We start from the raw sequence: 17,562 nt of genomic DNA on the forward strand, positions 1-17,562 counted from the left end.
CTAGATAGATAGACAGGTAGATATATAGATAGATGTAGATATAGATAAATATGGAAATATATACCGTTTAAGTTGAGTTGCGTTGCAAGGAAACACCTAGGGTGTGGGTTTACTTTTTGTTAGTGTCTGTCATTGGCAAAACTGATTAACATATGTATGTTTGTATGTTTGAAACCATAAATTATTTATTTATTAATAAAACTCGTTGTAACTTCATTCTGCTGTTGACACCGCCGAACCCGCCTAGTCGGTGCGCAACTAAAACGAAATGCAACGTACACTAGCGTCACAGGTTTTTTTTCTTGGGGGGGTGGGGGGCGGAGTCAAACAGCTGGATACACTGGAGTGTCTCGTGGCTGCCGGCGATGCAGCGAGACCGACCGCACGAGAGCGAGCCTCCCCCCCCGCTCTTACTCCAGAAGAAAACGGCTAACGGGATTTTACGTGACCGGGAAAGAAACAAATACGAATTGATTTAAAGACAGAGACTACCCCGCGTCCTCCGAGTCCTGTGTGGAAGAGTTTTTGGGGGATAAAAGAGGTTTGGAGGACACAAAGTTACCACAAAAAACCTCGCAAAAAACTGATGGTGAGTAGTAGAGATTTCTTTTGATGTTCGCCGTTGTTGCTAGCTAGAAACGTGAAGGTGAGCAGCAGTTAGTCTGTGCCAAGAGAAGAGATGTAACGTTATATGAGTTGTCAATGAAAATGTAAATTAACATGTGCTACCTGTGATATAGCAATGATTATCAAGGCAAACTATCAACCTTATTAAATCAACTGGTGAAACCAGTAAGTTATGGTTTTCCCTGCTTAATTAAGAATAATGACCAGATAATTCATCAGGAATATGAAATGTCCCTCGGGGATATGTGTCAGCTTTAAAGGAGTCCTTGTCAGGCATTGTGCATATTAAATCAGCATCATCTAACACAGACTACACGGAGTCAGACACTGATAACTCAGACTGGCAAGGCTCGATAAACACCATTAAGATAATTAATAAACACATTCTGACTCAGCTCACTTCCCTTTTCTCCTCCTATTCATCACCAGCTAAAAAAAAGGACACATTTGTCCTGCCAGTGTCCCATCTACCATTCCTCATCTTCACCGAAAGAAAATGAATCACTTGGTGGCAATGCAGATGTCAGTCACACTCAGTTAAATGTTAGTACTACTTGAGCAGATATTGCTCGGCTGGCCGAAGAGGAAAAAGAAGAAAGGGGGTGTTCGAGGTGCCAGAAGATGTCTCTCTGGATGATCCTACCTGTTAGCCTCCCAGCTCTGACCATCACTGGGATATGGGTTGTGTAAGTGTTACCTTTACCTTTCTTTGGCAGTAAATAAAATGGTAAAAATCCACATATTCAATACACATAACTGAAATGTTTTGTAAAATTGTCTGCAAGTGCTATTTCATGTCAAGGATGATACATAGTAAGTAAATACATTCCTGCCAATTAAATAACCTGTCGACGGAAGTGAAACAAACACTCACTTCCATGCGAATGTGTAATTTCCACATTGTTAACCACAAAATTTCATGAGACACTTATTCTACTATTCACACAGTTTATTATAAATGCAACCAGGCACAAATAAAACACCGTGCCTGCAGCATATTTATGATCTGTTGCAATCTTTTTCTCAATAGAAACACTTGTGTGTATTCCCAAATAGAATAAATGCTAAACAGGGCTGAACAATATTTGATCTCTGCATCAAAATCACAATATATTCATGCAAAATATTACATTACAAGTATACAATGTAATAAAGCAAACTGGGCCAAATATGGCATACTGTATGAATAATTTTACTGCTTAATAGAAACATTTAGTTATGTTTTTCACATATATGATCTGCCTGCAAGATAAATGACCAGTCACAGTCATTCTCAGGAGCTTTTCATCTGGATTTTTGCATTTATATCTTCTTTGAATCTACTATTTTTTTTCTTTCTTACTGAGTATTGCAGTGTACATAACAAAAACCATAAATACTTCAATGGTATATTTTCCCTAATGTCATTCATCCCCAAACTACCACAGATAAACAGGCGTGTGTTCGAGATCATTTGCAAAATGTGCATGACAACCATCTATTAATAAATTTAAAGTGATACTCAGGCCATATTCCAAGAAATCCTAAACCTGTTGTTTATATTGAACCTTTTTTTATATCGAGTCTCTCCTGCCTCCAGGAGAATAATGCTGCATGTTTACCCTGAATTCCTGGGAGCCATGGCGATTGCATGTGGATTAGCTCTCTCCAGGAAGGATCTGGGATTATCACCCCTCTCTTAAAAGTGAGACGTGCAGGTGCGCAGTATATCTTAATTACAGTATCTGAGCAGATGTGCAAGAGAGAAAGTAGTGAGTACCTTCTGGTTATGTCTGCGCTGACAGCTCTCCTGTTTGCTCTGTTATTACTCTTGGAGGAGGAATGCAAACCCTCAAGGGGAGAGAGACAGGCGGCCCAATTCCATATTGTTGTAGTTTTTATCTAGGCTATGTGCTACATTTATGATGAGTTGTATTGGAAGTAAGCAGGCTATTCAGATGTCAAAGCTGAAGCCTTGTACACTAGTAAGTGTTTGTGAAAATGGCTGTTTCACAGTCCTCCCAGGAGTGTGTATTCAGGTGTGCAGGGCTTTGCAGGAAAGAAGGGACTGAGCGGTTTAATGTTGCCACAGACCTATACAGAGTTGGAGAGGATGCAGGTGAAAATTAGCGCCAGCGTTGCACATTTCTCTCTTGCTTTGGCTTGTGTTTCTGAGGTAGAAAGCTGAGGTAAGTTGCCAAATGCTGCTGTCAATCCTTTTTAAACCCGTTTCCTTCCTATTACCTTGACAAGGGCGCCTTGTTTCTAAGAGCAGTCAAGGGTCTTTTTCCCCGACTAGTGGAATGTCAAAGGATGTGACATGTTGCGTAACTCCCTCTTTCACCGTGGGTGACTTAGTGGGAGTAAGTTAAATACTGGAAGGGGGTAATGGAGAAGCAAACCTTCACACAGCATTCGGTGCCCCGACCCAGAGTATGAAGGTCTGTGTGAAGCCGGAGGGAGGCTCAGGCTTGTGCCCACCCAAGAGGTGGTTTAAATCCTTCTGCTAACCTTTTATGAGAGCAGTGTAGTGTAATTTGGCTCAGTTATACCTGTAAATAGTACATCTTGCTTTTTTAGGTTTGAGAATGTTTTTAAGCATTTTTGTTTAAAAGGAGTTTTTAGGGGCTACATCGACTAGCCAGAGCAGCAGCTGATTGGAGTCAAGCCTCTACTATCAAAATTCATTCATAGCTTATGCATCACACCCTTTCCTGTGGTTTCTCATGTTATTTTTGCACAGCTTTTGGAAATGTTCCCTGTACATACCAGATTTTTCCATGTTCCTTATTCAATCCTAAATAAAAAACATGCTCTGTCCCACCTATATGTTGCTCCCAGGCATGCAGTTATAATTTACAACCACAACTGAGCGGTGATAGAGGCCTAATTATGTAAACAAACCTATTATTAGTCAGCCTCTGGTTTAGTTCCACATAGAGTTAAGAGAGACTACTTTATTTAGAGATGTCCCAGAGACATACTGCTGCTATTTTAGTTTCAAGAGCTGGCCAAAGCTGCGAAATGGGCCCCAAAAGTCATGGAAAAATTCCAGCTGCCGATAGTTTTCCTATATTTTTTTCTAATGAAATCCATTGGTAATCCTCAACATTTGTTAATAGCCTCCTTTTCTGTCTCGATGGTGACATTGTACAGGCAGTGGTTAAAGGCCTAGGAGCCAGAGTCTCTGGCAGCCTCCTACCTGACAGCCATATTTCACCCACACCAGTGAGTTTCCTCGCTGCATTATGCAAGACCAGTGCTCTTTACACACAACAAGTCTGCCATCTGGCTTGCATGACTTTCACATGGTGATTCACAGAGTCCAATGCCAAACCACATTCAGCCGACCGAATTGTGCCATAACTGAGCCAGTTAATACCAATAACAAGTACTAAAAATGGGAGAAACTAGTTGCAAAAATAATGAAAAATAATTAGTTCTGCCTTCTGTTTGCTCACATGTGAGTCTTGTGAAGCCACAAATAAATACTGCATAATGTTGATTTTTTTTTAGCAGCATTTAGTGCTCTTGGACTGGCTTAAATAAACTGGAGAGATAAGCTGTTGTTTAATTTGACCCTTTGTGTGTTGGATTAGGTGGTAAATCTCTCTTATTGTACAACACAATACAAACAGATGAAACTGTATGACACCACAAAGTTGAATACTAAACATAAGCTTTGACTGATGGCAAGCATCTATGAATTTAATAAACAATAGAGACTTAGAGTGTTGTTTACACATGAAGGAATAAACCCACATTTACAACTGATTTGAGTGGGTCAGTGTGTGTGTTGTCTGACGTGGCCTTTTTTAACCCTCCTTCAAACCAGCGGGCGAATGTGCGTGTGAGGACCACAGTGAACTGGTTATGGGTTGGTACACTATGGAAATGATTACGATCAGAGAATCTCTTGTGATAGGAGGGTTTGTTTATTTCCATAAAGTTGAACATACGGGTGTTGCAGCGGTGTATTTGTGTATGTTCTTCACACACACATCAGGGGTTATAGACAGTCCATATCGTTGTCTCTCGACAGGTTTTCACCGTTGTGACGGTAGGGAAATTCCGCTCCGCTCGTTAACTTACTTCAAAGTCGGGCAGGGCTGCGTGTTGGAAAGGTGAGAGAGGGAGAGTCTGTGAGTGTGTGTGACGTCACTGTATGAAGAGGTCGAACCAGTAGGCTTTTGTACAGAGTGTCTGCAAGTGTGCAGCTTTATGAGTCAGTAAACGGAGTCTGTGATGAAAGATGATTAAGTGGTTACTTCCTTATTACTGGTTACGATAACCTCATAGATATTGGTAGTGACTTGTCTCTGTGTTTGTGTTTGTGTCAATGTTTTTCTTCTGAGATTTAACATCAGCCTAAGGGAAGATATTAAAGGATATTCAGCTTTAAATTCTCAGATTTGGCAACAGATATGTGGACATAATTGACATAATGACACCAGTTTCTTTGTCATGAATAAAATATCTTTTCCTCTAGTGAATATTTCCAGGAAGCGTGTATGGGTGTGTTCACATGTGTCTCTGCTTTGTAGTGTCTTCTGGGTAGCAGGTGTGTGTGTAAGTGACTTTGTGATTTGTCTCTGTCCTTCTGGTTTGTGACTATCGACCCTGAAAACATTGTTAATTAGTACTTAACCTCTTCCTGAACTACTGTACAACTGCTCTCACAAATCAGGACAAGCAGTCTCTGTGTCTGACTCTCTCTGTCTCTTTCTGTCTGTCTTCACATCTTTTTCTCTGAGTTGAAAATAGTGTTTTGATCAGTGTGTGCGCGAATAACGAGAGGATAATATGACAGTTCTTTTTCCTTCTCATGCTCCCTTTTGCCCTCCTGTCATGTCCATCAGGAAATATGGCTAAAAATGATCATCTGCAAACATAACTCGAGTTTATTTTCCACACTGAAAAGTTTGACATAATAACACCACAGAGCGCTTACTGATGATTTTTTCTTCTGCTCTTCATATTTAGCAGTACGACCAAACATGTTTGCCTCGTTTGCATCTGCTGCTCCATATATCCTGGGCGTGTTTCGACATAGTTTTGACAGTTGAGCTTGTACGTGTTGCTGGTGGGGAAATGGTCAACCTCAGCCCCAAGATCCTAGTATTTCAACATCTCTCAGGAAAGAATAAAAACCTCACTCATGATAGAGAGACAAATTTGACCTCCCAGTGCAACTTCATTTAATTCTGTAAATTGTCTATTAGTTGAAAGATGTTTGGTTATAAAAACTGTGATTGATTTTTATACCACACTTTTAGAGACAAGTGTTTGTGGACAATTGATAATCACGGCCACAGCATCAGAGATAATAAAAGTTAATGTAACGCAAATGTGCACCCTTACCCATGACTGGTTTGAATTTAACAAATTCCTCTTGGTCACAAACACATTTTACAGCTAGTGTTTGGACATTAAACACAAATGAAAGACATGCGTAACAATTTATATCATGTTAACTGGTCAAAAGGTAACAAAGTCTTCATCTGAAGTACAATATGGGTCTTGATCTTGCAGAATATAGTTTCTATCTAATGATCCTTCAGTCATTGACTTCCCTGTAGATGTGGCTGGTTCAGTGACCTGACCGAATCAACAACACTATTGGATTTCAGTAAAAGTCATACCAATTTGACTGACACAAAGAAGAAACTTGAACCTTTTTGTGATAAGAGATGGTCAAATATCTGGTCACCTGACCCTACAGGTTGAATAAACAGGCGCAGGTCAGACTGACAGGATTTTAGTAAATGAAACCTACAAGACAGTGATGTAGGTGAGTTGAAGCAGGCAGCCTAACATGAAACTAACACTGTACATATGGATTTAACCGCACTACCAATAGGAAATAATGTAATTGAATGCATATCCCCTTTTACAAAACAAATTATATTTGTTTTACTTTGTTCTGTTGAGGAAATAAACTTACCCCTGATATTATGCCCCCTCACCGTTGCTGTCTGTCTCTTTTATTGTATGTTATGGCATATGGGATATTACATAGGCTATGGCTCTGACAGTGCACTCCCCACTGATTGTGGCTTGTAATTTTGGTGACTGGGTCATTTGGCTGAAAGCATTGGCTGACTGACAACTCATAAAATAAGCTCACACTATAGCAAAATAGATGCAATTTCTTTTGGTTAATCACACTTGCTCTCTTTTGTATAGGTACGCCATGGCCCTGTACAACCAGCATGTCTGCCCTGTGGATAACTGGTATGTTTAATCTCTCCTCTATTCTTGCCTCATTATACCTCTATTGATCCCTACACAATCTGCAAAATCATGTCTTGCAATCTGATGGTTTGTCACTGTTTGCCATTGTCAGTGTCATTCCCAGATTTCTTATCTACAGAGTGCAGTTAGCTGTGATGGTTGGTACATTAAGTAACAGGATCATTTCTTCCTCATTTATGCCACAAAAGTTCCTCAATCTGCTCACATAAACCAAAAGAATAAACTGCAGTAAATTCACACCACAAGTCTAAACTATGACTAAACATTTGTCATTGTGCTTGATTCATGCTCTGTCATGGAGTGACTTACTATTACTCTCAACCCTGGGTTTGTTTAGGGCAAGCTGAGGTTAATCTCTACCAGCAGTTATTTGATGACACAGTGGTTCTCACACCAACCCTAAAAACAAAGGAAAGCCTGGTTGTGACCCCACAACATGGCACTTGAACAAAAAAAAAAATTACTGACTGTACTATGATGTAAAGACTGAAAATACTCATTGTTTCATGAATTAAATATTTGGTCCAGACATTATAAGAACATGAGATAATAATCAGATGTATGTATATGCTTTTTTTGGCCTTAAATCTGATTTTGGCAACTAGTGATTTTCCTAAAGTGTTAAAAAAAACATGATGTTATTTTGATTTATATGTGTACCTTTTAACATTGAGTGCTGTGTGTGTGTGTGCGTGCATGCGTGGTGCATGTTTTCCAGGTTATACAACCAGTCATGTGAAGAGGAGCTGTATTTGCAGAGTGGTCCAACGTTGTGCTGCACATTAGACAATGTACCTCTCATCAGGTCAGTGAGGCTCCCGCCCTGAACCCAACCCTACCTCTCCCTGCCTGTCGTCCCCTCTGCCTGTTCTCTGTTGCTTTGTTTCTAGTTTCTGTCTGGTGATTAAAAACAGGAACACTGTCCCATTGTTTTTCATGACCCCTGTCGGCACATTGTTGATAAAAAGCGAGTGAGCTTGAAGGAGACACTTCTCCTGAGTGTCTGTGTGTGTGTGTGTGTCTGTGTGTGTGTGTGTGTGTGTGTGTGTGTGTGTGTGTGTGTGTGTGTGTGTGTGTCTGTGTGTGTCTGTGTGTGTGTGTGCTCATTCTGAGAATAACTTGGGGCTGAAATATCCTGCCTGCCACCGTGGCAGCTCAGAGGCAAAGCGTGTGTCTGCACAGAACCATGTAAACACACACACAGAGGAGTCAGCTTACATTTGGGATGAAATCAAGACACTCCTGCTTTTTTGTGTAGCTTCTTGGACCATTGAAGTTTGAACATCAAAGACCAGTCAGAGAGCGTAAATAGTTCTGTGGTTTATATTAAAAATGCTTTTAAAACTGTGAATAATTCACTGCTTATGTTTTTACCTTAACATAGATGACATGTAATAAGCATGATAATGCATCCAGAAATATTAAGTAGCTCTCAAAACTTTGCACATTTTTGTAGAAATTGGGAAATGTCTAAATGCTGCAAATGAGATCTTTACTAATACAGTGTTAGTGTTGGTGGAAGAGATGTACATTTGTTAGTCATCCTGCTGGGAGTTTCATTGAATAAAATCATATGTTGTTTTAATGATAATAATCATGTAATTAAAGTTTATTTACATTTAATATTTCATATGAAAAGATGCAATACAATCTGCTTCACAAAACACAAAAAATACCATAAAAAGACAGATGCAAGACATAGGAAGATGAAGAAAAAGGTTTAAAAAGACAATTCAAAGAAAGATTTAAAAATGTATAAGATTATTAGGGGAAACAAAGTGACAGTACATTAAGTGAGGTTGAAATATTGTAAACATCTAAGTAGTCAGCAGGTAATTTACTAAAATCAAACTGTGTTAAATGACTAAAATCTGTAATGTACATTGCCATTAATCAAAATACTAGAAGCAATAAAAAAAATAGTTTAAAAATCAACAGCGTTTGAGTATTAGTCCATCGTATTTTACATTTTCATCTATGTACTCAAGAATGTGTGTGACTCCAGTCAGCTGAGAAAGCTTTGGCTTTGTTGGCAGCAAGAGCTTTGGGACAGACAGCCTGTGTTGGCTCACTGTCTCCTGCCTTCCTCTTCTACAAATGTTTCCCATTCCTAGAAGAGAGGCAGTACGCAGTGGGTGAAAAGTCAAAGCCTTGATGATGGGATGAGAGGAAGTGTGGTTCTGCCCTCCTTTTCCTTATTGCATGAGTAGAAATGCAATAAGAGAAAAAAAACATGCTGTATTTGTGTGTGCACAAAGTGGGAGGGGAATCAGTGCTACTGCAGTGTGTGCAGGTCGTTTAACTGTATTTCTGATTTATTTCTTTGTACTCTCTCTTGCAGTAAATGTGGGACTCTTCCCCCTGAGAGCTGCTTCTTCAGCCTTATCTGCAGCACAGGCTCATTCATGGGTAAGACCTCATGTGCACACACACAGTGTCACAATCACTTAATATCAGCTCCGATTTCTGCAGTCACCCAATGATTAATAGTTTTTTCTGCAAGTTAATTTCACATTATTGATTAATCTCCCCATTTTTTCCACAATTAATTGTTTGTCTGTGAAATGTCAGATATATATAGTGGAAAATGCTCTTCACAATTTCCCAGAGGCCAAGGTGAAGTCTTCAAATTGATTGTTTTGTCAGACAAATAGTCCAGTACCCAAAGATCTGCAGGTTACTATCATATAAAACAGAGAAAAGCAGCAAACCCTCACATTTCAAAAGCTGCAGCTAACTGGGTTTGGCTTTTTTCTTTCCTTGAAATGATTGAAATGATTAAACAATTATCAAAATTTAGGTTAATTGTATGTTGTTCGACTAATAGTGTCAGTTCTGCATGATATACAAATTAGATACAGTATGTCAGATGAATATATAAACAGAGGATTGATAAATGATTAAAGGGCATCATTTTTAATGTCCTCCATGAGAAATGAACTATAATGTAAAAACGTGCTTCTCAAACTACATCAGCAGGAGAGATGAGCTTCCTTTCCTTTAGCAGGTACCAAATGTAGTAACAGAGTAGCATTAATTTTGTTGTCTTTAGAAGAAAGCTGGTCCCGTGCAAAACCTGCAGCCACACCGATCAAAAAGTGCAGAAAACCCTGCATGTGGTCATTTTGAATGAAATGGGGTAGAAATAATAACAAATTTCGCATGCGAATGGTTTCATACAGAATTATTCAGAAATGTACGTGCACATAAGCACATGTACACAGTGAGTGTGTAGTTTAGTCGGCACAAGGAAAACACGCATGATATAAAAAAAAAAGGGAATGAGCTCCCATGTGCTGGTCCGATTGTTTTTTCTGAGTCTACACGTGCTGTTCCCTCCATTAACTGGTGCTTCTGACTACCCTGATCTAGTTAATGTTTCCCAGCTGTGCCTTTGACATGTTCTGTGTGCGTGTATGTGTGTGCACATACTGTATATAAAGCAGGGAATAGGGTTTTTTTTGCCTTGTTTGTTCATGAGGAGTCTCAAAGCCTCTAACAGCTATTTAAGGCCTGTCTGTCTGATTGTGTGACTCTTGACCGTTACTTGATACATCTGAGAGGGAGGCAGAGACAAATCCATGATAAGACAATGATCCTTGTAGATTCAAAAACAACTTCCAACATTGTAAGATGTGTGCTGTGTGTTTTTGAGATCCAAATTACGATTCTGGTCTTTGCCTGTGACAAGAATGGGAAAGCCTTTCTGTATATTTATGTGTGTGTGTTTGTATTTGGAGAGACCACAGGTATAATGTGTATGAGAAGGCTTTGCAGGGACCAGACTGTTGCAGTTCAGTGTGAAGTCTGCTCAGGAAGCAGTGAAAGTCCACCGTGTTTGACCAGCACTGTTGGCCGACTATGACCCCTGAACCACAGTAGGTCAGTCTGTCGACCTTGTGTACATATACGTATGGGTGTCAGACAGGGAGAGAAGCGGGTGAAGAACTGCGCTTTGATCGTGCTGTTAACTCTAAACTGATGTGTCTGTATTTTTGTCTGGTTAAGTTTCAACTAAACATTGTAGCAGCCAAACAATGTGGCATCTCAGGGTTTATACCTAACAAAAACAACATAGTATTGCAGGTCTCCTGTCTCCGGTTATAACCTCATTGCTCAACCATGATGACGGTTTATGTCTGACTCAGCTGAGGTGATTTCCTCATATAATTGTATTTTGAGTTTCCAGTAAACCACGTTTACCTACAGATCTATCTTAGCCCATTACTCCGTACGCCATGTGTCTGAAATGTAACTGTAAAATAAGGAGGTCTGGTTTACAGTTGACTCCACTGGTCTGAACATCTTATTCTGGACAGGCCCACCATTAAAGCTATGTGATATAGACTCAGAAATCCTAGATAAGCAGTTTCTATTACCAATGCGGCTCCAATAATGTTCAAGTTATTTTTGGGGTGCCCTGGTTCAACTGGAGACACAAGGAGCATCTTCTGTCCATATGGTGTAACTGGATTACATTAAAATTGGACATCAAACTACGTCTATTGTTTAGAGAAAGAAGTCAGATCTTAATGTTCTTCAAAACATTAAGATCGCGACATATCCTGTAAAACAGCCCTTGAACACACTTGTTCTCCATTCATAACAGTTAATGGCAGTTCATTTCTGACAGTATCACAGTTGGCTGCTACCTGTTTGAACTGCATTTGTTTGCTTCATGTGATGGAAATTTTTAATCTTATGCAATACTGTTATATGATTCACATGTTTATACTGTATATGCGCAATCTAAGTAACTTAATCTGGTAACTTTCTTCAAACCTTGTGTGAGGAAGTGCAGAAATGTTATCAAAGTGAAACTGCGTGGTCCGACCTTCAACATTTAGTTATGTTGTGCATTCCCGATCCTCCCGGCAGATTGATCAGGAGACAGAACTCCTCCAAGAAGAGACTGTGATAAGGGATGCACCAAGGACCAACTGTTGTACAGTTTATTTACTGCCAAGGTTGTTTATTCTAAGAGTCACAGCGTGTTTTATAACATTCTGTAGCAACGACTATAAAATCTGAGTGTTTGACATCGCTCTTTGTCTCACTGTCTAACTCAAGAACGTGATTCCCACATGCATATGGGTCAATGACAGATGACAAAGAGTGCATTATTTCCTTTTAAAATAATTTAATCAATTCTTGACATGTATCACTTTATATATTATTTGAATATACTGAACATGTATTAAATCTAAATAGGTCTTGTAGAATAAAGTGATACATGTCTTCTAAGAAAACTATTAAAAATCATATTTTAATGTTACCTTGTGAGGCAGCTGGATATGTGAGATCACATCTGGTGCATCAGGTTCATTTTAATCATAATAAATACTATATAAAATACTATGGCATCATTTTATGTTTGAAACCTTTCAAATAAACCAAATTTTACAAATACCAGTAGTTTTAAAGATGTCAGTGCGGCACAACCGTAAACATGGGACTTTTAATATGAAGTGAAGAGGTAATAGCAGTAAACAGGATATTTCGACATCAAGAGGATGCCAAGTGACCTTTATGGCTGAGCGAGGTTTGAGGTTTGAGGTTTGAGGTTTGAAATTAGTCAGAAAATTCAGGCGGCGCAACTGCGAGGAATGTCACTATATTAAATAAATAATGTCATTTAAAGCTCTAAGATTATCTATTACATTTCTAAAATGTTTATTAGTGTTAAGTTAAAGATGTTATACACTTTCAAACCTTTTTCATGATTATGATTTTTAATAATTTTAGATGCCACTATCAAGTAAAGAAAAATCAGAGAGAGCATTAAAAATGATCTGGCTGCATATCTTGCAAAAAGAAAAGGGAGGTAATACATCTTGATAAACTATCATGCGAGTCTGGATAACAATTTAGTATACAGTTATAAATTTTATACAGTAACTGGGCCTCTCAGATTTTAAAATGGGAATATGCCAGTTTATTAGTTCTCATGTTTTATAGTTATCAGAGGAGGAAGAAAGAGGGAAAAATTGTGAAACCCTCCATCAGCCAGCTGCCCAGAACAGAAAAGGAAAAAGTGAGGCAACAGTGGAAACAAGACCAGAGAAAAAACAGGGAAAGGAAAAGGGCCATGGAGTAAATCTTGAGTTTCACACCTGAGTCAATGGATACAACTCCTAAAGAACTCCCAGCAGAGCTGCAGCCTAACCCTCCCGACACTGATAGAGAGAATACTGTCAGTGAAGATGTACAGCAACCCAGAGCATCATCAGTACCACAGAGAGTAGCAAGCAGTAACATGAAATAGCAAAGAGCGAAAGCAAAGCTGCGCTGTAAAATGCATAAAATTAAAAGAGAAATGGAAGCTGCCAAAAGAGAATCTGGAAAATTACAAAAGCGCATAGAAAGATTAAGGGAAAAAGTCTGAGAAGCAAAAGGCAAAATCTACAACTGATTCAAGATTCAAGATTTAGTTTAGTGTCATTTTCTTGAGGACTTGCATAAACAAAACAAAAAAACGAAAAGCTGTTCCTCCCAGCCCACAGCAGTGCAACAACAACAGAAAGGATGAAGATATATATCTAAAAATTCCCTTAAAAAATGATAAAAACATATAAATCCCAACAGAAAAAAAAACAAAAAAAGAATGAGCAGTTAGCAGCACAGTGCATGTTTCAGTTCGATGTTGACAGCTGGTGCATGTCAACAAGTGACCAGCACTGATAGGGGGTTATATAACGCATTTTGTTTTCCAGAGAATTGACATCAGTCATCATGATTGTTGGAACTACCAGTTTGTTTGGGTTAGCAGTTAGTCTAGCTTTTACTCCTCGGCACTTGTCCCGCTTCTTCTTCCTGCCGCACCACTATCGATGTTTCCTTTCCGACACATGTCCAGGCAAGGCCATGGTCTCCTTTGGGCCCACTGGGTGTAGCAGACTGAGCTCACTCACCTGATGTAGTTCTTCCCAGCCAATATTTCTCGTAGCAAAAGTCTTTGTTCTGAATGTCCAAAACAACAGAACAGATCAAGGATTGCAAAGAACTTGGCCTTCCAGAGAAAAGAGAGAGTTGTTGACTTCCTCTGTCGAGACGAAAACAGTTGCTTTGTGCCAGGGAGAAAAACAAAAAACAAACAACAGAGGCGTGTGACTGAACTCCATCTGCAGTATTACTCTGAAATGCAAAAGTCCCACAGGCTGTCTTACAGACAATTTGATCAATATTGTCCTTTCTTTGTAACACAGCCAAAAGTGTCAGACAGGAACACTTGTGCATGCTTTGACCATGAGAATGTCAAACTCTTGACTGAAAAACTGCAACAGAAAGGTCTTCTGAAAACTGCTAGCATGTCTCAAATGTGTAAAATGCTGCTACAATGAGGTACAAGTTGTAACACCTCAGGCAGAAGAGACTATGACCTGGCATCAATGGATGAGAAAACCTGTGTCAGAGGGGCATAAGACCTCCATGGATTTTGTCAAAGAAGCACAAACTGGAACCTTTGCTGACCTTCGGAGAATTTCTGCAAATTTAATAGTGAGATGCAATCTTTTCATTTTGGAGGGAGGCCACAGTCCACACATGTGTGGCTGATACAGCAGCTGGCTCACAGTCCTGTGCCACCATCTCTGCATCCCTTTGGCGTGATGAGAGCTGTGTGGGCTTACTTGGAGCCAGTGCTAATGGACATAATGGAGAATTGCAATCTGTCTCCCACAACTTTACATGTGATGAGTGATGGTCCAGTCACTCATAACCATAATAAATGATAATTTCTATTTGCTCAGCACCCTCCCCTTCCTCTCAGGCTAACAGCAGGTGACCTGGAACTTCTCTGAGAAGTCCCACGGAAATGGCGCCCGCGATGGAGTTAGTGGTGCAGTCAAGCGCACCACTGACTCTGCTTTCGAAAAGGGGTGCCAACGTCCAAACCACAGAAGATTTTTACAGCTTCCTAACAGAGAGAATATCTGACATCAAGTTCTTAAGGGTGAGTGAGGAGGACATCAGAAGATTTGATGAAGCGGCCCTCGAGGACACTTTGGCGATGCACCAGGTCATCCCCACTGAACCGGGGTAAATCATGCACAGGGAGATCTCCTGCTTCTGCAGCAGACCACATATCTGCCAATGCCACAATACCACAATGGTAGGCTTGCAAACAGCCAGTACCCAAGATGACAATGATCTGAATGGGAAGTTCATCTTAGTGAAATATGAAGGTTGGCTATTCATGGGACAGATTCTTCAGGTAATTGGTGATGAGACTGATGTGGGCTGCATGCAGCAGTTGGGAAGAAAAAATACGTTTATTTGGGCCTGCTGACATCTTTTTATTTACTTCACGACTGATGTGCTCAGAGTGATCTCAGAGCCAGAACCTCTTAAATCACGGCACACACAGTCAACTCATGCAGACTGAGACTGCTTTAGTACTCATGTGGGATGTTATGCTAATGGGATATTAGACTTCTACCAGTGTTGAACTAACATTTCAAAATGTTTTGAAATACTCTGTCAAACATGACGTCATTGTTGTGAAATCACAATCCATTTTTATTTAGTATGTAGTTATTATATAGTGTTACATTACAGTTTCTATGCATTTAATGTTTAAAATCTTTAATCTTTTAAAACATGATTTTGTTGTTGTTCAATCACAATCCATTACAGTGTATCTAATCAATCTATTGCACTGCAGCTTATTCCATTTGTGATCTATCCTGTTTTTGATCTATTTCCTACTTTTACTTCAACATATACTGTTGACTAAAACACTTTGTATTTGAAATAAAACTGCAAGTATTCAGCATATTTCCCATCATTACTAATATTGTCAGGTGGCACAACTGATAATCGTCAGGTCGTGTGACCAGGTAAAATATTAATTTAAACCAATAAATATAGGTTAAAGTGAACCAATGGTTGATAACTATGATCTGAATTAACAAATAAGACCTGTTTAAACACATTGTTCCAGACTCAAAAATACATCCATTCTGAAAAGACTTTTTAAAAATACCTTTTTAAAAGCTTTATCATTGATTTGTCATGAAGTTGGAATAAAACTCTGAAAGACAACTCGCTCTTTTTGAAATCCATTTTTATTACATAAATTCTATGACACTTAATCTTCCTGCGTTATTACATAAATAGTAGCTGTAAATTTATTGGCAGCAGGAGAATGAAATAACTACAGTAGATTAAGATTTTTGTGGCATTTACGCCTGGTGGTTCAATCTTTAGGTCAGTCTTTCTTCTATATCCTATTAACCAGAACATACCATTATGTTAATACTTGTTGTAAAGCAAGTTGTTATAGCTCCACAAAAGTAGGTTAAGTTGACGAGGCATTTAGCTATACAACAGACTATTGTAAATAATCAGTGCTTATCTTCTTAGCCTATTGATTTATGTCTTACTTTGTAGATCGTGCCTGCTACAGTTGGCTCAGGGGTTCACTCCTGTCTGGGATAACATGGACTCAATGAACTGATTGCTTCATAAATATTCTTCTTGTTTTTTTTTTTCCCCAGTTCCCACCTTTTTGCCAGTGTACACACACAATCTTCAAGGACAATGCATGTATTCTTTCTCCGCATACCTCCTGTGGGAGAGAATGCAGCCGAGTGTTTGGGTAGAAATGTATCCCTTTGTGGGGACAGCAGGGTTTCTTTAACTGCGAGGTGTGGTGTGGCCGATGTGACTTTTGTGGGAAAACTTGTGTATGTGTACGCGTGCTAGTGTTAGTGTTCAACTGTGTGTATGTGTGATCATCAAGGCAAGTCTGTACATGTGACAGCAGAGTTGTACATATATTACATTCAGTCCACGTTTTTGCAACGTGACTTTCATGGGAGAGTAAAATTAGTGCGTATGCAGAATGTGTTTGAACCGGCACTCTGCTTCCTCCCCTGGGTTTCCTGAGCTCAGATTAAAGGAGTAAGATCCAGAGAGGGAGGCTGTGTGTGTGTGGAAGCTGGGACAGTGTTAAGGACACTGGCATGGTGTGTTTATGTAAACTTATTCCTATTGTTGAGCTGTCAGACAACAGCTTGTCCCGACCTTCTGAGGCCAAGTGGGGGTCAGTTATGCTGCCTTTTCTTCAGACACTCAAACCTTATGTTGTAGGAATTTGTAACCCCTCAGCAATGACGTGTATCCTCAGTGAAAAACTCCAGAAACAGTCCACACAAATGTGCCTTTTAGAGAACACAAAGCTAAACATGGAAGAAACGTGTTTATGGAGAGTAATGAGGAAAATGTTCCTCATCTTCAACCTTCAGAGTAACTGCTAAATGCCACCAAGTTGAAACATGCTCATCTGTAATGATGAGAAACTCATTGTGTTGAAATGGGAAAGATCCACTGCCAGGCAGTCTGCAGCAGAGAGACCGAGATGCCATATTTTAATGCAATACAGTGTGTTCCCCATTTTAGAAAGGAGAAGGAAAAAAACAAAGATTGTTTCCGAGCCTGGAGACACTGCGGTTTGTTTTTCCATGATTGTAACTGAAATCACTTTGCCAAGATCATTTTAGTGCCGAGGCAACTGAGGGCAGCTCACACAAACGTGTTACACAAATGAGCACACACACACACACACACACACACACACACACACACACACACACACACACACACACACACACACAGGATAAGAACAAAAACAGTATTGAAAAAAACATTTTTATATCATTATGTAATAATATCTATTACATAATTATGTTTATCTATATA

At 39.4% G+C, this 17,562-nt stretch overlaps 1 protein-coding gene across 3 annotated transcripts in view; it reads left to right on the forward strand.

Annotated features, from left to right (window-relative positions):
• Positions 1–336: 336 nt before the first annotated feature.
• zgc:154058 (Transmembrane protein 150A-like) overlaps positions 337–17,562 on the forward strand; it is a 31,115-nt gene continuing 13,889 nt past the window's right edge. For 2 of the 3 annotated variants that reach the window (XM_067610145.1, XM_067610148.1), the window contains exons 1-5: positions 337–589; positions 1,057–1,313; positions 6,793–6,840; positions 7,580–7,666; positions 9,203–9,270. In XM_067610145.1, coding sequence (XP_067466246.1) covers positions 1,249–1,313; positions 6,793–6,840; positions 7,580–7,666; positions 9,203–9,270 — 268 coding nt within the window. In that variant the 5' untranslated portion in view covers positions 337–589; positions 1,057–1,248. The remainder of the gene's footprint in view (positions 590–1,056; positions 1,314–6,792; positions 6,841–7,579; positions 7,667–9,202; positions 9,271–17,562) is intronic. The other variant, XM_067610147.1, reaches the window with a different exon arrangement.

This window comes from Thunnus thynnus, chromosome 14 (assembly GCF_963924715.1).
Source record: "Thunnus thynnus chromosome 14, fThuThy2.1, whole genome shotgun sequence".
Lineage (NCBI taxonomy): Eukaryota > Metazoa > Chordata > Actinopteri > Scombriformes > Scombridae > Thunnus > Thunnus thynnus.